The sequence below is a fragment of the Talpa occidentalis genome, unplaced genomic scaffold, assembly GCF_014898055.3.
Source record: "Talpa occidentalis isolate TD23 unplaced genomic scaffold, MPIMG_talOcc4v2.1 talOcc4.5, whole genome shotgun sequence".
Classification (NCBI taxonomy): domain Eukaryota; kingdom Metazoa; phylum Chordata; class Mammalia; order Eulipotyphla; family Talpidae; genus Talpa; species Talpa occidentalis.
The window spans coordinates 53,860,010-53,881,241 of record NW_023604861.1 but is presented as its reverse complement, the minus strand read 5'-3'; the positions used below and the strand labels follow the sequence as shown (position 1 = coordinate 53,881,241).

The 21,232-nt window shown below is 37.1% G+C and overlaps 1 protein-coding gene across 4 annotated transcripts in view; it reads left to right on the top strand.

Moving 5' to 3' along the window:
* The window catches only part of SMAD9 (SMAD family member 9), a 58,569-nt gene that overhangs the window by 18,601 nt on the left and 18,736 nt on the right, over positions 1–21,232 (top strand). For all 4 annotated transcript variants that reach the window (XM_037527190.2, XM_037527189.2, XM_037527191.2 and 1 more), the window contains 2 exons: positions 14,082–14,700; positions 20,919–21,170. In XM_037527190.2, coding sequence (XP_037383087.1) covers positions 14,289–14,700; positions 20,919–21,170 — 664 coding nt within the window. In that variant the 5' untranslated portion in view covers positions 14,082–14,288. The remainder of the gene's footprint in view (positions 1–14,081; positions 14,701–20,918; positions 21,171–21,232) is intronic.

The following is a 21,232-nucleotide window of genomic DNA, read 5'->3' as shown; positions in this document are numbered from 1 at the left end:
TAACAGTTTGTTAACTGGGAGGTGTACTGTAATGGAACCTAGAAACAGATGGGACCATATGGTTTAGTTTGTGGAGTGGCAATATATTGCTTAATAACATAGCAGCAGTATTTGCTATTATATAAAAAGCCTACATTATTCTGTGCAATTTACACATATAGTCAACAGTAGTGTTGGTCTTTATACTTCCTTATTTATATTTTTAAAATTTTACAATGAAAAAGAAAGTAATGAGAGTCAAAGAATATCATCAGTGCCTTTATCTTAAACTGAACCCCATGTACTCTTGCTTGGCTTTTACTTACTGGCTTCTATCCCATTAGTAACATTAGTGTTCAGACTTGCTGATGTCACTGCCCAGTTATTTAATTTGACTCAATGTGATAAATGTGTTTATTTAAGATTTTGTTCAGAACTTTTTTGAAAGGTCAGTATGATACTTTTGCATTGCAGAGTATATTTTCTGATATTACTGTAAAATTACATTAGCTTATCAAGACTAATTATTTACATATACTAAAAGCTATGAGACTTCTGATAAAATGCAAAAACTATTTTCCCTCTCAGTTCAGAGAAAATAATTCATTGTTATTCATTCTATTTCACCTTATCTGATGTTTTGTTTTTGAAAAATAGAAAAAGCTCAGTGTGATAGTAATGAAATGATTTTTTGTTTTAGCACATTTGAATTAGTAAAGACTGACTTACAGTGGAATGGTTGTGGCTGCTCATGTCTAGTGCCAGTATAATTTGTTTTTATTTTATTTTATATGTATTTTACATCATTTTTCATTTTTGCACAATGTATGCATTTTCATCTTGGTTATATTCCCCATACAATTCCCACCCCCCCTTATTTTGACCTAATCCCTCCTCCCTGCACCACCCCCACCCCCGTAGTGTGTCTCTGGTTTATAGTTGCTTGTTAATTTTGATTTTTACTTTATTATAATTAGTCTTTTTTCTGATCCCTTACTTAATTTTTCTAAATCCCTGCTATAAGTGAGACCATCCAGACACAGAATCATTAATTCAAAAGGGCACCTGCACCCCTATGTTTATAGCAGCACTATTTACAATAGCTAAGCTATGGAAACAACCCAAATATCCAAAAATAGATAACTGGATCAAGAAGATGTGGTCCATATATACACAATGGAATATTACTCAGCAATCAAAAAAGATAAACTCATGGAATTTGCAGCAGCATGGATGGAGCTGAAAAGGATCATGCTCAGCGAAATAAACCAGAAAGAAAAAGAAAAATGCCAGTGTAGTTTTGAAAGATTCCCTTGGTGCTAGAACCCAAGGCTTAATCACCCCTCTTTTCTGCCATTTCAGCTCTTCTCTCATAGGAATTTTTCAGTCATGTGTTCTCTTCCTCACCTTTCCTCTTTGCTCCACTACCTCCACTCTTATCTCTGAAGAATAGATAAGGCAAGAGCCCATTCATTTATTTAGCAAATATTAATCACCTGCTATATCCTAGACCCTATTCTATGAGCTGTGATATGGCAGTGAACAAAATGAACAAAAATGCTTGTCTTAATAAGCCTATCGGCTGAGGCAAAGAGACAATAAACAATGAGATAAGTAAAATATAAAGCAAGATTGAAAAGGGAGAACAGTAATGGAAGGTTCTCATTCTCAGTTTCAAAAATTACTAAAAAAAATACTGTAAGAAGTTACTATAAAGCTACTATAATTAAAATAGTGTGGTAATTTTGGGCGTATGGCTAGACGTGGACCTTAATGGAATAGAATTGATAGTTTAGAGATAAATGCAAACATCGATGACCAATTGATTTTTGACCAAGGTTTTAAGACCTCTCTGTGGGGAGAGAGTAGTTTCTTCAACAAGTGTAGCTTTTACAGCTGGATAACTACATGCATAAGAATGAAGTTGGACCTCTACCTCCCACTGTGTACAGAAATTAACTGAAAGGTAAATGATCAATAACTTAATGGCCTATGAAAGCTAAAACCATAACACTACTAGAAGAAAACATAGGTATAAATCTTCGTGACTTTAGATGTGACACTGAAATCTTAGAAATGACACCAAAGCACAGGGAAAATTAAATAAATTGGATGTCATCAAAATTAAAAACTTATGACTATCAAAGGGTATTATTAAAGTAAAAAGACAATATAAAGAAAAGGGGAAATATTTGCAAATTCTGTATCTCAGTGTCTATATTCAAGTGCTTTTACACAAATGGCTAACAATATATGAAAAAAGGTGCTCAACACCATTCATCCTTAGGGGAATACCAATCAAAACCAACCTAATTGGTGTTTGTAATGAAACAAATGAAAAACTACTGATAGTATTGGTGAGGATATGGAGAAATTGGAACTCGTATATTGTACTGGGAGTGTAAAATAGTTTAGCTGTTATGGAAAACAGTTCGGCATTTTCTCAAAACATTAAATATAAAATTACTGTGTAACCCAGCAATCCACTCTTTGTTCATCAAGGTATATACAAAGTATATACTCTAAAGAATTGAAAACAAGAACTCAAATATTATTACATCAACGTTCATATCAGCACTGTGTACAATGCTGCTACCTGAAGGTGGGACCAGTGCAAATGTTGATGATGTTTGAATTAATGAACAAAGAGTGAGACCTATATCTGTATCTGTATATATCTATATCAGCCACAAAAGGAAATGAAACACTGATACATGCTACCCTGGGGATGAACTTCACAAACATTATGCTGAGTGAAAAATGTCAGATATAAAAGGTCACATGCTGTATGATTTCATTTATATGCAATACTAAGAATAGGTAAATTGATAGAGTATTGGTGATTGCCAGGAACTTGGGGGGCTGGGGACACATAATAAGGATAACCTGCTTAATGGATGTTGGCTTTTGTTTTATTGCACACATTGCAAATATACTAAATGCTACCAAATTATTCCCTTTAAAATGGCTGATTTCATGTAATATGAATTTCATCTTACTAAAACTCTTGAGAAGTAAAATGTATGGTATCTTAATGATAAGGCTGCTGGGTAAAATAAAGCAAGAAAGAGTTATGGGAAGATGGGGGTGGGAGGCTTGCAATTCAACATGAGGTGGTCAGGGACGGCTTCGCCTAGATGACATAAGTAAAATTCTTAAGAGGATGAGGGAGGGACACATATGCATACCTGAAAGAAGAGCACTGTAAAAATAGAAATGCCTTGAAGTGGTTGCATACTTGGCATGTTCAAGGGAAAGTAAGCAGGCAGTTGTGGCAATAGTAGAGAGCAAGGGAGAACTTAGAAGGAAGATAGGTCTGGGAGGTAAGGGGTGGATGCTCAGGTAAGGGCCGTTATAATGTCCACCAGGGTTGGGAAGTAGTGATGTAAGCCTTGTGAACTTTACTTTTACTTAGAGCGAATAAAATCATTCAAGGGATGGAGCAGAAAAGTAGCACAGAAGGATCACGACATTGACTTACGGGGTCCAGCAGGCTCTTTTGTTAGGAATAGACAGAAAGAGGAACAACTTTAAAAGCAGGTGGATAAGTTAGACATTGGTCTTATAATAATAATTTAATAAAATCTTTTTCTAATTCTGCTTTTTGTATCCTGTACAATTTCATCCAAACAGTACTAAAATTTCATCCAAACAATAGTTTCCTTTCCTCCTTACATGCTGATAAATTTGGAATTTGATCACATTAGTTTAGCCCTGTCCTCTGAGTTCCGGATCCTATATTTAACTGTCTGCTGAATTCCACTTCGATATCATGCTTCCCCCAGCCCTCTATCCATCTTCCCACCTCAGGTTCAGTAGATCCAAAATAGACTTCATTGACTTTCTCACCCCTTACTTTAGTTCCTACTCATTTGTGTCTTGATGAGTGACATACCATTACCCTGGACTCTTCCTCGTGTCTTGAACCTAATAGTCAAGATGTGTTGATATTCTAAATTTTTTTTCATATAAATTTCAAAATCACCCTATCACATTATACAAAAAATACCTGTGCGTATTTGGTCAACATGGTTTGGAATTTATACATTTGTTTGGGGAGAATTGAAGTCTTAAAAATGTTGAGTGAACAAATCCATGACCATGGTAAAATTCTCATTTCTTTTTGCAGAGTGTTTTGCAATTTTCATGGTGGAGTTCTTGCCCATTTGGTTTTTTGCGGGCGGGGGGAGGGGCTAATATTATTTCTAAGTTATGGTCTTCTGTGGTATTATAAATGTTTTTAGTTGTTTCATTTTCCATTTGTTTTCTGAGTAAACAGGAATATACAGTCACACATCACTTCATGATGAGAAAGTATTCTGAGAAATGCATCCGTAGGTGGTGTTGTCATTGTGTGAATGTCAGAGTGTAATTACATGGACCTGGATGGTATTTAGGATGACTATAGTTGCTCTTGTACATTTACCTTGTATCCTGCAGCTTGGTAAATTCACTAATTAGTTTCATTGGTGGTGAGAGGGCTAGATTCCTTAGGATTTCCTTTGTTGATGTTTTCTGTTTCCCGGGAATACGACTTTATCTTTCTAAGCTTTTCAGGAACTTTCTTATGAGCACCAATTGCTTTTAAAATTAAGGGAGTAGCAGCTCTCCTGCTCGCCTGTGACTATGCTGGTGTTTCTTTTCACCAACCTTCTCCATTTGCAAAGCAGCAGAAGCAGCCCTCCTCCCAAGCCTGCCTGCCTGTGACTAAGCAGGCATCTCTTTTATCAGACCTGTCCCTTGTAGGGGCTGCTCTTCCTGCCTGCTTGTGTCTCTTCAAGCATCATTTCTTTCCCTTCCCTTTTTATAATAAAACTGTCCTTTTAAAAATAAAAAATAAATAAAGTTTAGGGAGAATATACCATCTCTCTCTATTCGAGAAAAAAATAGAAGAAAGTTAGGAAAGACTGGACAGGGCAGGGAAGGAAAATTAGGAAAATCATAACATTGGCAAGCATACCACAGAGAGTTCCAGTGCATCTTTAAATGACAATGTTAGATATGTATTTTAGAAACCCAGTAATTTGTAGTTGAGATTTGGGAGGAATGGAGGGTGGTGAAGGAGACAGAGAGGAAGTGATGGTTTTGAAATTTGTTTAGAAAGTAAAATGTCCACAGGATTGGTGGCAGGATGGGTAGGAGTAGAATGAGAGAATTCGGGAAGAGTTAATTTTCTTCCTTCTATATTTGTCAATTAAAGACCAAGACCTTTAAAATTGGCTTTGGAACTGTGCATTGCTTTTGATGTAGGTCAAACTGTGATTCTTTTATTTATGTGATAAAAGCTTAATGTGAACTCTTTGGCTTTTGCTAAGATAGTCCAAAATAACAACAAACGTTTCAAGCTTTCCAGGAGAAATGCTATTTCTTTAATGTCTGAGTAAACCATCATCCATTATATTCAATCTAAATAACTGTACTGGGTAATATTCCCTAGGATATTATCTACACCTAGAATTCAAATCTTTACTTTCTATACCTAAAATTCAAAGTTTAACCAATATGTACCCATTAGTAGAATAAATTCTCTCTGATTACCTAAGTCTACATTGAATACATCTTTCTCTGGAATTCAGTTTCATCTTTATTTAACAATAATCCAGATCTAAAACTTTCAAAATCTAGTGATTATCATTCAGAATCATGATTTATTTTAAAACAATGGTTTTTAACACTCAGGGAACATTTGACAGTACCTGGAAACATTTTCAATCGTCACACCTCACTGTGCTACTGGTGTATAGTAGATAGAGGCCAAGATGCTGCTATACATCTTGTAATACCCAGAATAGACCCTCCCCAATCCCATCACTCCCTGGCCCCACGAGTGTCTGGCTCCACATGTCAATAGTGCAGAGATACAGAGATTCATGGGAGCCCATATTTCAGTGAGGGATATATATTCAGATAGTTACAGTGTTGTTTCCAGTAGTGGAATGGTTTGTCTATATGGGTGTAGTACATTGGGACTCATTAGAAAAGAGATGGCCCAGGAAAACTGAAGATGCAAATTTGAGTATTTAAAGTTGATGGGGAAGTAGAACAATTGAGCTGGTTAACCTGACCTAAGGTTGGCAAGTGCTGGCAGGAACTGACTGTAGGTGAGGGGGTGAGTGCAGGCAGATGGGCAGTTTGGAGCCTCTCACTGTCACATCATTCACAGAAAATTCATAGCCATCATTGCCACGAAAGTGAAACAGAGAGTATGATGTAAATCAATCAATCCTAAATCACAACCAAGGAGTGTTCTTGGGTGGCAAATCTATCAACAGCAGCTTAGATCATGGCCATCTTTTCAAGTGTTGGATCAGAATTTCCATGGAGACTTCTTGTGGAGGTTAAAGGCACCACAGCCACAGAGCAGGGCATTTCTGGAATCATTTCTCAATAGTAAGAATCCAGAATGTAAGACTAAAGAAGAAAGCTCTTGTTTGCACAATGGGAAAGTAGCAGAGAGCAGAGGCCAGATGGAGTGGAAAGAGTAGATGAATTTACAGTGAGAAACTGGTGGCTCCAGGGCCTAAGTGAGTGCAGGGCAGAGGGGTGGCCTCCTTCTCTCTCCATTGCCATGGAGAATTTTGACTCTGTTTGGTCAGATCTGTCTGGAAGGGTGACCCACCATCCCCAGGAGGGTGCAGAGGAGCTGTGTAGGAAGATTTCACTATTCAGCAGTTTTTCTTAAAAAAAAAGAAAATGGAAAATAAAAATAAAATAATGATGGAACATTACAATTGTTATATATGATAATATAGTAACATAAGATACAGCGTTACTAGTGCCACATTTTGTTCTACTTCTCTGCCTTAAGTATTGATAACTTGAGTTTTGTGTTTCATTGCTTTGTTGCTTACACCCTATGTAATCTTCCATTCTCTACTTTTTCCATTTATTATGCTTTTAAGATGAAGCTTTGTGATTACAGTTAAAATATAGTCAATATATTTTATTATCTATAATACTCCATTGTAACATAATTCTATCATTTATCCGTTCATTCTCCATTTGGTAGATGACTGGGTTGTTTCTCGATTTTTGCTCTTTTGAATATTGCTGTCATGAATATTATGGTATATGCAATAGTGTCACTAACACAGTGCCTTTCAAATGGTTTTGTTTTTAACTTTAACTCAATAGGACTATACACAAATTATCTCTGTCATTCTTTGTATCTATGTGTCTAGCACTTTTTTTTTTTATATAGAGGCATGTTTTCTTTCTTTCTTTCTTTATTTGTTTGTTTGTTTTTTGTTTATACATGCACTGGGTACAGTCAGAAGCGCAGGAGGGTGACAGAATTCACCAGAGCCAGAGCGGAGAGCAGAGCAGGCAGAAGGACCGAAGGACACTGCTAAAGGGAGCAGCGGGCAGCAGGAGAGGTCTGCGCGCCATGTGGGACCCTCCTCCGGTGGCCGGGGAGCAGCCGGGGATCGAACTGGAGCCGCAGAGGCCGCAGGCAGCTTCGCAACCCAGCGCTCAACCGCTGCGCCACCGGGGAGGCCCTGTCTAGCACTTTAAAAACTTCAAGATATAATATTTTCCCCTTCTCTGAGCCATTACTAATAAAACCTAGTCTATTTATAAAAATGCTGATAGAGACCCAATAAATGGATTTCATGAATCATTTCTACCTGAGGTTTGAAAACTAGTCTATGTACCTAGTTGTTTAATTATGAGATCTTATGATACACAAATTTCAACTTTACAAGATGATAGGACATTGTTTTAAAAGTGCTTGATCCACCTATTCCTACCAGTTCTTGTTAATCACATTCTTATCAACATTTGGTATTTCAGACAAAATTAGGTTTTCGACAGGAAGTCTATTGACTTAGTAGGTCAAATGAGGACATGTTAATAATTTTTAGTTCTGTTTTAATTTTACAACTAAAATTGTTGAGCCAAATAAAGTGTCAGGATTTCTAGAAGACAAGAGAACACTTAATTGTCCTGAGTTCTGATTTTGTTGAGCAATTTCTTCATATTTTATTTGCTTAAAAGCACTTCTTATTTTTTTTTTTTTTGCTTTGCTGCTCAAGTGTGCAACTACTGAACTCACTCAATTGTGTTTCATACTTGATTATTTTAATGTTAAGCACCACTGAGAAATTATCTGCTAAGTAAACTTTAAATTTACTGAGAGAACAGCTGTGTTGTCCCTGATGCAGTATGACACATTTCATTCTAAATGAAATGGAATTTTTATGGACAGTTAGTAACGTCAATTTTAAGGCTCAGATGATTGATTAAATGTAGACAAGCAGACTGATGGAAAGTTTGCTTGCTTTTATCAAAATGTGGCCTTTTGTAAATCCAGACTTTAGGCTTTATAGTAAGAACTTAGTTCAGTTAGTTTTGTCATTATTTTTAATATTGAAGGTGTCTTTCCTGATCATTTCTTTATACTTGCTTCTGCATGCTAGTGCTTCTCCTATTGGCTTTTGCTGTGTTTCATGACTTTTTAGCACATAAAAATCTACTTGTTTTCAAGAGTCAGTGATTAACCCTACATAGGAAGAATTTTGCTCTGTACAATAACTGACTTTGTATCTTCCTGGCTAATGGGTGATCAGCCATCACCTTTGTAAGGCATGTACTTATGTCTGACTGGTGGCTCCAAAAGAGGTAAATTGCCCTCCTGTTTAATCATTCAATCATGCCTAGCCACCAAATAATGTCATTTTGCATGTATTTCAACAGAATTATCATCATTATTAACAAAAGTATTTCCATTATGGTCTTGCATTCTGTTATTCTTCAGGGTGTGTGTTTTTCTGGCCTGAAAATATACAGAGCTCATTACAATGGATGAGCTCACTTTTATTCCAGTACAGATTCGGTTTTTTGTTCTGTTTTGCTTTTGGTTTCTGGAATCCTTTCTCAACAGCAAGAATACAGAATGTAAGACTAAAGAAGAAAGCTCTTGTTTGCGCAGTGGGAAAGTAGCAGAGCGCAGATACCAGACAGAGTGGAAAGAGTAGATGAATTTACAGTGGGAAACATTAGGGTTCTAGTTGGTATAATGTCCTCACTTACAGCAGATCTCCATTTTCAGAAGGTTTCACCGGAGAAAAATATAGCAAGTTAGTGTAACTTAGTTCATATCCTAGATCCATCCAGCTACAATCTAGGGGAAGAGGAAAGCTGTCCTGTGGGTGCCAGCTACAGACTGGGGCCCTGTCAGGCCTGGGACAATGATGAAAATGTAGGGCTTCTGGTCTGACCTGGGGTTGTGGACTATTTGTGATAAAATCACTGTTTCCACCTTTGTTTAAAATAATAATAATAAAACAAAGTAACATCCCTCTCCCCATAAATCATTTAGTAAAGCCAAAATAGCCCCCCAAATATCCTTGATTGCATTTAAGACTAAATATTTTGAAGCAGTTTAATGGCATTGTGTTTTGACTTATAGCCTCTTTTAACCCCTTAAGTAATGAAGACTTCGGACCTGGGAAGCTATTACAGTTTTAGCACCGAGCACAAACTGGGCCTATGTTAAATACTCAATAACTGTTTATTGACTGAATCAAAGAATGGATAAAAATTTTGAGAAGTTCTTCGGGATGGCTTCCCAGAGGAGATATTTTTAAGGGCTCTTTAGAAATAAACTCTACTCCTTGTGGTACACCTAAGCACAAGGGAAGGTAATTAAAATGTTTTGAGAAACACCAAGCCAATGGCCATTTATTCTTCTGTAGGTTTACATTTCTCAGAGGACCCAGGGGGGAGAAGGAGGAAACATAAAATGTCGCTTGTGTTCATCATAATTACAGGCTGGAGTTAAGGAAATTAATTAAAATTTTTTGAGCAAGCCCCGTATATATTACGTATGATAAGTTTGGAATGAATAATAGGGACACTTTTGAAAAATGATTTTGTCTTTTGTGTTGTGTGCCTGTGATACACTGTGTCTCGTTATATCACTAGCTAACTTTCCTTTTCTGCTATGTTCCGGCAGAGCTGTACTGAGAGAGAGGAAGGGAGAGAATGAATATGAATGTGTATGTTGGAGGAGAGCTCATTTCTCTTGTTCCTAAGCTATCATCGGGTTAAAACACAAAGTCCAACCTGCTTTGAGGTAACTTTACAGCAATGAGAAGGAAGAAATAGTCTAGTTACCTACAAAACCAAGAGAAATATCCCTTTTCTAAATTTGAGCTAAGCTGGTCTACATACATAGCATCTGATATTGAGAATAATACTGCTTATCTGTTTTTTTAAGGACATGCTGGGAACATTTTTAAAAAGTGGTTGATTGACTACATTAGTAAAGTAATACTGCATTGCTTACCAGAAAAGCTGGAATCGTTGCAAAATTCTTAAAGTTTTAAGGATGTTTGGTGTTTTTATGGGCAAAGAGTTTATAAGATAGTGCCCCCGAAACAAATTTGATTTGTTCCAGTTTGCTAACAATGTATTCCTCTTTAGTGCCCAATGAAAATATTTAGATGTTAAGATGGGAATTTTTGAAGTTAGAATTATATTATAGAAGTAGAAATGTAAAGTGAGATCCCTGAATTCTATTAAAGGGTCCAGATTGTTTCTGATTAAAGAATTAACATGCCTTGGGAAGTAAAATTTTGAAGGTTAGCAGTTAACTCTAGGAACTGCAATATAAAGAACTTCACTTGTAAATATTTGTAAATATTTACTGAGTAAAATAATATTCCTAGAAAGGCTGTATTTAAGTCAGAATTTAGTAAATTGAATCATACTTTCATATTGATCATGATTCATTTTGTAAGACAAATATTTATATTTGTGGTAAACCCAGATTTTCATGGGTCAGGATTGCTTGGAGTAAGAATATCTTTAAGATGCCTTGTGTTTTGTAAGATCTGGTTTATTCTTTTTGAGGTTGTTAAGGTACAGAAAGTTTGACTTTTTTTTTTTTTAAGAGCAACAGTTATTCACCAGTATAAACAATTCAGTAAAAATAGATTTCTAAGGTTCTTCCATTTGTAATTGATAAATCGTTCGTGGTGAAATAGTTGGCCTTGATTCTTACTCTCCTTGAGAATGTGGAATGTTTTATAAACACATTAAGAGTTACAAATATAACAGGGAAGAAAGAAAGAATTGTACTGTCAGTGACGTAATATACATTGGTGTGTACATGAAATGTCAGTTAAAGCACTCTACTGCAAATAAACCATGGTAGAATTGGATCTAAGATAAGTATTGACTATCAGCAATACATAGTCTATTTTGTTGAAACCTTCTTTGGGTTCTACTATGAGTCAGAGTCTACTTTGGTTCTGTTATCTTATCTCTCTGCTGAGTTCTGATGATTTAACTGAAGTTTTAGGAAAAGTAAGTGTTTCCAGTGAATGGGTTGTAAGATTTTCACTACCTACTGTCCAATTGGGAACCCATGACTTACTTGGGAGTGAGACACATTTTAGAATTAATAATGCACTACAACTGAACGGATAATGGGAAATTCAGTTTTCCTTCCTGCAATATTAACAAGAATTGAACCAAGAGAGTAATCTTATACTGTTTCAGAATATTTTGAGGAAGAGTGGGGGAATAGTCAGTCTTTGTTAAATGTACAGAAAGAAATTCATCTATGAAGTAGAATCAGTGCTTTTAGAAAAAAAAAAAGGCAGTGGGAAAAGTAATTCCCACTTTTCAGTTTTCTCTTGTGATCTGTCTGACCCTGAAGGTCTTCTTCAGTTAATAGAAAATGCAAAAAGCACAGAAATAACATGTCTTCTATTCATCTCTCACCAATGTTCCCTTTCCAAAAGGAGCTAATATCAGTTTTTTTTGCACATCCTTTTTGTGTTCTGTGTTTATCTCCTGCACCTTCCTTTAAGCTATTATATTTAACAGACCAAAAAACAACAGAGTTAATGATCTCTTTCTTTAAGAAACAAATACTCTGTATTACCATTTCAGAATTCCGTTTTCCATATATTACCTTCACGGTCAAGTAAGACCTGCCTAAAACCCAGCCCTCCCATCACACCTGCTCACTTCCTTGGTCATCCCTCCTTTCTTACCCAAACGTACCAAATTCTCCCCACTGTCTATGCCACCCTCACAGAACTTTCACCTGGAATCACATTTCCACAGTTTTTGGAGAGACTGGCACTTCTTAAATTCTTAGTTTCCCTTACCTCTGCAGTTAGATCTTCCCTGTAGGTCTAGGTAACTCCCTTACTCTTACTTTTCTCTCTCCCAGTGCTATCTTTTTCTCCTGAATACTTCATGATTTGCTAATATTTGCTTGTTTAGTAATAAACAAAACTCTAAGCTCTGTGAGGGCAAGGATATGTGAATGCCTGAATGCTGTGTGTCCAACAAGGTGTGACTCCACTTTGTCATGTCTTTATAACAGACTGTCAACCCTTCAGTTTTGTTAACATGCCTTTTGAGAATCAATTTTGGAGACCCATCAGAACTTGGAGGGCTTTTGACCTACCTTCCTATCATGTATGTCCCTTCCCCCTCCATCCTCTATCTCATCGAGCTTCGACTTAGCCTTCTCTATCACCTGCTGCATCTCTCTTCCATAACTCATGTTATATTTTGTAGAAATTATCAGATCATGTTTTGTTTCTAAATATTTCTTGTGCATTCATCTTTATTGTTCATTTTGTTTCATTCTTCTTTGGCTTACCTACAAACAATATTAACAACCCCTCCTCTTATTCTTGTGACCATTTTTTTTTTTTTAAATAACCCACCCACACCCCTGGAAAGAGCTCTATTTTAATTATTATAATGAGTGTGGGCTGTGATGTCTTGGGGAGATCTTGGTAGGTTAGAGTACATAGTCTAGAGATGTTCATATTATCTGACAGTGGGAAGTTGTTCTGACCTAGACTGATACCACTGAACAAAGTTGGGTGGGGAGTGGGGATATTATTTATATCAATGTGGTGTCCAGCTAGAGATAAACAAGGAACTTTGTTCTACTGTTGGCTAAAACATAATGGGAGTGAGAATGGGATAATCTTTGTGAACGTTGAACTGGTACCCCTGGATAAATAGGAACTTTTAACATAGACAAGAACCTAAAGTGTTATTGTTAGTGAGATCCCAAATTTGAATAATTTCTTTACATTTACTCTTTCTATTAAAAATATATCAAACATACAAGTATACAGAATAACATTTTGAGTATCTGCTACCTTCCAGTTGGCTTTATTAAAACTTTAATTTTTGGTATTTTCTCTTCTTTCCTCCCTTAATGCCAAGAGCCTCTGTGCAGTGAGATAAGAGTTGTGTCTTGTAACAGTAAATTCACAGTTTTGAAACCAGTGAAAGACTATTATAAAATTTTGGAATGTGGCAGTGATACCACATTGCAGAAGGATGGTGGACTCTGAAAATTGCTTTTAAGGTATACGTCAGCTAGACAGTTTGAGGAAATATTTAGAATAATATTTTTCAAACTTTTAAATTTTCACCCACAATAACAAATATATTTTATTTGCATTATAATCTTCAGCACACATACATGCACACAGATACAGATAAAAACACACACACAAATACTCACACGTAACACATACCTCTAAATAAAAAGTTTTAATGAAATAATGCTTAGTCTTTCTTTGTTAACTGTATTGTAACATAGTCTATCCTGTTGCTTCTACTTGGTTCCAATAAATTGATTTCACATATCATTTATAGATAGGAATCCACAGGAAGCTGCCATAATTTCTTAACTAGGAAGACAATTTCTTAAAAATTGTATTTGAGAGTAAATGGGCAGCTTTGCAACCCAGCGCTCAACCGCTGCGCCACAGGGGAGGCCCGTATTTGAGAGTAAATGGGATAGGAATGGAAGGGAGAAGCTACTCCAGAGATGGTTGTAGTAATCTAGGTGAGCGGCGAGGTGAGCTAGGCCTCCGATATTGACGGAAATAGAAAGTTTCAAAATTTGAAAGATACATTCAAGGCATAATTACCAAGATTTAGGGAGTGTTGGTAACCAAGACTTAAGGATTAAGGGAGAGGGAAAAATAAAAAATGACTGAGCGTTTTTAAGTCTAAAAGATTTGAAGACTGTTAGCCTCATGTCCAATGTTAACCTTTTTGGAAAATGAACCTTGCTAAGTGAATTAAAGTCTTGTCTTGTGTTTCAGAATTGACTAGCCCATTCCAAGACTTAGGAGAAAGTCAGCGCACTTCCGAAATTGAATCGCGCACAGTCACTTCCAGAATAAACGGGAAACTTAGGACATTTCTGGAGAATTTGTACTTGCCACCTACTTCCATCAGACCCTGAAGGCAGTGAAGCCTCACTCTCTGTCCAGTTCCTGTTTGCCTAGGACGCCTGCAGTCCACCACTTATGCACTCCAGCACCCCCATCAGCTCTCTCTTCTCCTTCACCAGCCCAGCAGTGAAGAGACTGCTAGGCTGGAAGCAAGGAGATGAAGAAGAAAAGTGGGCCGAGAAGGCAGTGGACTCTTTAGTAAAGAAATTAAAGAAGAAGAAAGGCGCCATGGATGAGCTGGAGAGGGCCCTCAGCTGTCCGGGGCAGCCCAGCAAATGTGTCACAATTCCCCGCTCGCTGGATGGGCGCCTGCAGGTGTCCCACCGCAAAGGCTTGCCCCATGTTATTTATTGCCGCGTGTGGCGTTGGCCAGATCTCCAGTCTCACCACGAGCTGAAGCCACTTGAGTGCTGTGAATTCCCGTTCGGTTCCAAGCAGAAAGAGGTGTGCATCAACCCCTATCATTACCGCCGGGTTGAGACTCCAGGTAAGCTTTCTTCATGCCATTGCCATTTGAAAAATTAAGGGAGTGTGTCCCAGTTGATGAAGGGTGATGGGGCAGGACCAGGCTCCATATTACTAATGTGAGACAGAAGAGAGGGAGGTTCCATTTTGAGAAACTAATCCAAAATTGTGTGGTCAGAAAAATCTAGAAAGAAGATAATTTCATTTCAGTATACATGTGAGCTTTACGTGATCTTGAAAAACACAATTTTCTTTTGATGTATTTTGGAATTATCATCATTGTTTTCTAGTTATTGTGTCCATTGAAGGTCTTAATATGCTTTGATATGATTAACTGCTCAAAACAAAACAAAAAAAAAAAAAACCCCTTCTCCTTCAATTCAACTCCTTCTGAACTCAACAAAAGGTTTTTGGCTGCCAATTTCCTCAAACTCAGATAAGTAAAGGTATCTCATACCTGAGTCCAAAAATAGTGAAAGAGTTGCTAGAAATCCTTTGGGCCAGAAATCCTGTTCCCGGGCCTCCCCGGTGGCGCAGCGGTTGAGCGCTGGGTTGCGAAGCTGCCCGCGGCCACTGCGGTGCCGGTTCGATCCCCGGCTGCTCCCCGGCCACCAGAGGAGGGTCCCACATGGCGCGCAGACCTCTCCTGCCGCCCGCTGCTCCCCTCAGCAGTGTACTTCGGTCCTTCTGCCTGCTCTGCTCCCCGCTCTGGCTCTGGTGAATTCTGTCACCCTCCTGCGCTTCTGACTGTACCCAGTGCTTGTATAAACCAACCAACCAACCAAACAAATAAATAAATAAGACATGCCTCTAGAAAATTAAAAAAAAAAAAAAAAAAGAAATCCTGTTCCGAAAACCATGGGAGTTGGGGGAGATGGCAGTTGTTTTTAAATATGGTTTTAAATATAAGAATGTATTGTTCTAAAACTCTTTATACACCTGGGTGTGTGTGCACATATTTCACTCCATTTTTGGAGACATCTGGTATTTCTCCCTACTCTTGGCAATTCTGAGCTGTTGTCCCTAGAACGTATACATCTTTGTTTTCTTCCTTATTTCCTGCTTCTTTGTGGTCTCTCTTTGCAAACTTACAATAAAAATAGTTAATGTCTGAGCTTATGACAGAAACTTTTCTTTCAAAGATTTGAGCTACACTAAGTATTCAAAATAAACCCAATGAAATCCCAAAGAATTTCATTAAGAAATCCTTTCTCTCTATACTTAGATGAATCTTGAATAACACATGAAAAAAGGGAAAAAAGAAATACTTTCTCTTTACCTAATGGATTTGTAAAATGTATTTTATAAGAAATATCTTGTAAAATGCATCTGGTTTTCCTCTTAAATACTGGAAGACCTAATTTTAAAGGATTTTTGCTATTTTAGTTGTTTTCATATTCTGTAAGCTTCTTCTAGAAGTGGTGGTGTGAATACTTTTACATACAACAGATAGATCTTATCTCATTTTAGATTTGTGTTTTAGAAATGGAAGATGCGTAAAAATTGTATTAAATTTAAAGTACTTAAACTTCACAGTATTTTTTAAATTCCTAATTGATTTTTTAAAAGATTTATTTATTTATACATACAAGAACTGAGGTACAGGCCAGAGATGAGGGGGGTGAGAGGATTTACCAGAGACAGAGTAAGGAGCAGAACAGGCAGATTGATTGCTGAGGGGAGCAGCAGGCAAGTCAGGAGAGGTCTGCTGTGCCGTGTGGGAGCTCCCTGGTTGGGGATCGAACTCATGCTGTAGTGGCTGTGGCTAGCTTTATTGGTTGCATCTTAACCCCTTGCGCCAGGCCCCCTAACTGATTTTTTAATAGAAAATGCAGATTTTTTATTTAGTTTTCTGGCCATGTTTAAAGTAAATATTTTGAGAACAATGGAAATGCTGATGTTAAGTTTGTTTGGTCTCTATTACAAAGTTTCAGTTTTGCCTTTGAAATCTCTTAGTTTTGATTTTCCACTTTAGGAACATGAAGAATACGTTCTGATTTTCTTATCATTCACATATCCACTTAAATAATTGATTTCATTCCTTTTCAAACTATGTGCAGTAAAGGACAGTTTTTATTTTTTAAGTTTCTAATCTGTCAAAAATTGGTATTTTTACACAATACAAATTGATTACTAAGCAAATGAAATTTAAAAAAAAATTACAGAAAACAAGCCTAACTTTTTAATTATGCATTTCAATAGATATAAAATTAACCTGACAAGTTGCTATGAAGGTTTCTAAACATTAATTCTCATTTTTAATACTTGGATCTTCATGGTGTCATACCCAATAGTCGTGAAGTTTCACCAGTTCTCAGACAAGGCGCAGGCCTAGTAGAAGTTCAGAAAATGTTTTCAGGAGACATCATAATTTTACTCCATACAGTTGACAAGAGGTTATTTCAGAAGTGTAATTTCTTCTTTACATCGTATTGGTAAGGAGCAGCTGAGATGGAGAAGTAGAACTTAGTAATTAAGAATAGCTATTGCTATAGAGTGAATAATTGTGCCCATAGCCCCCATTCCTATATTGAAATTTTATGCCCAAGATGATGGTATCAGGAAGTGGGGACTTTGGGTGGTGATTAGATTCTGAGGACAACCCTCATGAATGAGATTCGTACCATTATAAAAGAAGCCGTAGAGAGGTCGCCAACCCCTTCCCATTTTGTGAGAACTCTGAGAAAGTGGCTGTCTGCAACCAGGAAGAGGGCCCTTTCCAGAATCCAGCCATGCTTCATAATGATCTCAGTTTTCCCAGCCTCCAGAACTGTGAGAAATAAATTTCTATTGTTTATAAGCCACCCAGACTATGGTATTCTGTTATAGCACTTCAAATGGAGTAAGACAGCTATGTTTTTAGTAGAAGTACTTAAAAATATGATCAGTGCAAATCTAAGGTAACTGAGCCAGTCAGGCCAAATAACAACCAGGGTGATACCATCGGTTTTCTCTGCAAAAAAATATTCACAACCTTCGGTTTGACCCACATGGGAAAAATATATTATCAAGATATATGCATCGGTAAAGAAAATACATTCTTTCTTTTCTCTGGGTGCTCCAGATCTGCAGGCTATGAAGAAATAGAAGTCTCCACATTCAGAAGGGTTTCAGGTATAATGTTTATCAATGTGAGGTATTAGCTGTAGATACATTACATTAAAACAAAAATTACAGAGATTATTCAAATTCTTCTTTATCCAAAGAAGAAATATGAGTGTTTACTTGAACATTGTTAATATTGTGATGAAGAAACATCTTTGAAAAGCCTCATGCCATTTATTATCGTGGTCCCTGGCTTTCAGACTATTCATGAGGCAAGTCATTTTTTTATTCTTGCATATTTATAGATACATGAAAGGAAATGTAATGGCTTATCATCCATTCATTTTTGCATAGTTCTGTTGAGTATTTGTTCTGTAGTGACATAGGGCAGTAGATACAAATACAAATATTGGCTCTTACCAAGGCAAGAAATTACTTGTTTCTCTGCTGCCCTCATATGTAGTGGTTTAGTTGAAAGTTTTTTATTTATCTGTTTGAGTTGATTTTATACCTGTAGAACTGAAAATTATTGCTTGTTAAGAAAGAAAGAAATATGGAAGTTAAATGATAGACTTTATGATTGAATTTATTGTTAAGGTACTGCATTATTATCTGTTTATTCCAAAAGATACATTTTATGAAAATTTTTATCAATACTTACACGTAGTAACAAATCAACATTGTGATTAAAGACAAGAATCACCCCTCATCTCTAGAAACAACTGCTTTTAAAAAATCTTTCTGTAACATTTTTATTGAGGTATTTTTATTTTTATTGTTTGACAGCCCTATATGATTTAGGGGAATAGGTTCATACCTCATCTGATGTGTGTTACCCCTTCACACTCACCCCCAAAGCACCCATAATCCTCCAAGGTAGTCCACTGGCCCTCCTCCTTTTTGTTCCTTATCTCCACCCTCCCGCTCTGCCTCAGTTATGCAGTCATGTTTTGGCTTAGTTTGGCCTGTTCCTTTGTGTTTTGTTTTTTTTTATTTCACATGAATGAATTTATCTAGTATTTGTCTTTCTACTTTTGACTTTTTTCACTTAGCACAATTTCCTCCAGTTGCATCCATGTTGTCACAAATGGCAAAAGTTCTTTCTTTTTATTATTTCACTATATATTCCTTGCGTATATATACCATATCTCTTTTCTGTCCACTTGTCTGTTGTGCACTTAGGTTGTTTCCATAAGTTGGCCATTGGTAAATAGTGTTGCTATGAACAAAGGAGTGTTGCATTGAACTTCAAATTAGTGTTTTTGCATTTTGATAAATAAACAAGTAGTGAGATTGCTAGAGCCTATAATAAATCTATTTATTATTTTGAGAAACCACCATACTGTTTTTCCATAGGGGATGATCCAATCTACATTTCCACCAAGTGTGTAGGATTTCTTTTTCTCTGAAAATTTGCCAATACTTAAAACAACTGCTTTTAATCATTCTTGCTTAGTTCTTTTGCTAGTTTCTTCCATTATTACTAAAAATTATGGAAGTAACTCTCAACAGTATGCTTACACATTGTCTCCAAGTTTATTGCCTTTAGATTATTTCACTGACACTCTAACATAAAAGGTGAGGATTTAGCTAATTTATGTATTACCTTCTTTCTTCCTCTTCTCATTCCTTGATATCTATATTTTGGTTTATGATTTATGTTATTTTTTATTGTTCTATTGGTTTCCATTGTGGGATTTGGGTGTAAGAACTGTTATCCCGTAGAAGAACATTGGTCCTTTGCCCTTTAGTGTCCAGCTTTGGAAGGCAAATTGGGAAGATGGAAGTGAGTTCCATGTCCATTTTTTTGTGGGTCATCTTCTGGGCTCTGTTAGAATATACATTTTGTTCATGGATATTTAAAATGCAAGGGGATATGACTAGGTATGGTTCTTTTTTCACTCAATGGGCTGTGCTTTTTGGCTCTTTTCAGTCTGATATCATAGATTCTTCTATAACTCTGGGAAATTTTCTTGTACTATTTCTTTTTTAAAAAAGATTTATTTATTTATGCATACGAGAACTGGGGAACAGGCCAGAGGTGTGTGGGGGGTGGTGAGAGGATTCACCAGAGACAGAGTGGGGAACAGAACAGGCAGACTGACTGAAATACTCTGCTGCGGGGAGCAAGCGGGCAAACCAGGGATCAACTCTTGCTTCAGTGGCTGCAGATAGCTCTATAGGTTGTGTCTTAACCCCTTGTGCCACCAGGGAGGCCCTAACTTCTTGTGCTATTTCTTCCATCACTTCTTTCTCTTGTTTTCTCTGCTTCTCTCTCTGGAACTTAGTCTAGAAAGGTAGTCCATTTAGTAACATGTCACACCTCATCAATCTTTATTGAGTACCTTTTTCCTGCCAGGCACTGTGACACGTAAGGAGTTGATTAGGAGCTAGAAATGCCTGGACAGTGCCTGGCCTTGAGAAGTGCATCCATTCCTAAATTTTTATATAGTGTCAAGATCAGGAATACACACTCTTTTTTAAGTATGGAATCCAAAAGGATCAACATAAAATAAAATAAACAGACTTTATTTCTAAGTTTTCTCATTGCTGCTTGTCTTTTACTTATTAACTTTAATTGTTACTCATATTTATGTTTTACTTAACATCTTATTGCCCTTAAATCTTTCTGGTAAAGACAAGTGGAATGTTTTTACTTTACGGCACGCCTGAGTCTTAAATTTAGGCTGGTTATTTAAATAATTCAACATGGTCTCTGAAGTGAAACTATTTTGGGATTCACTTGGGGTTTCATAGCGAGCAATAAAACTGATTTTGCCTTAAAAAAAACACTTTATTGGCAAAATGAAAGGAAGATGTGAACAGTTATGTCTCCAGAGGGTAGGCATTAAGGCAGCTTTGCTAATTTCTGTGGTAGGAATGAAGAGAGTCTCTTAGAGTATTGAGTTGATTTTCCTCCAAACATTCTGTTAATTGTGACATTCTGCTTAAGATTCAGGCTGCAAAGAGAGAGACCGCTGGTCTATTCTGCTTTATAAGCTCACTTTTGGGGAAGAGATGGAACCTTCATCGATGATTTCATAGTAAGCACAGAGAAAAGTAGAGGGGTGGTTCTCATAAGAGAAATAATGTTATTGTCAAAAACTGAGCAGACAAAACCAGCAAGTGTCCACTCTATTTTGTGCTGATGAGCCAATGTTCGATTCTAACCCGCTGGGTCCTTTCTCATCCTAGTGCTGCCTCCTGTACTCGTGCCAAGACACAGCGAATATAACCCCCAGCTCAGCCTCCTAGCCAAGTTCCGCAGCGCCTCCCTCCACAGCGAGCCGCTCATGCCTCATAATGCCACCTACCCGGACTCCTTCCAGCAGCTTCCCTGCTCTGCATTCCCTCCCTCGCCTGGGCCATTCTCGCAGTCCCCGTGCCTGCCCAGCTACCCTCAATCCCGGGGGAGCCCTGAGCCCGACATTCGCTATCAGCACTCAGGTCAGTAAAACTGCAGCCCACTGGGAGTATGAACCAACACAATTATTTATTACAGGAGTACC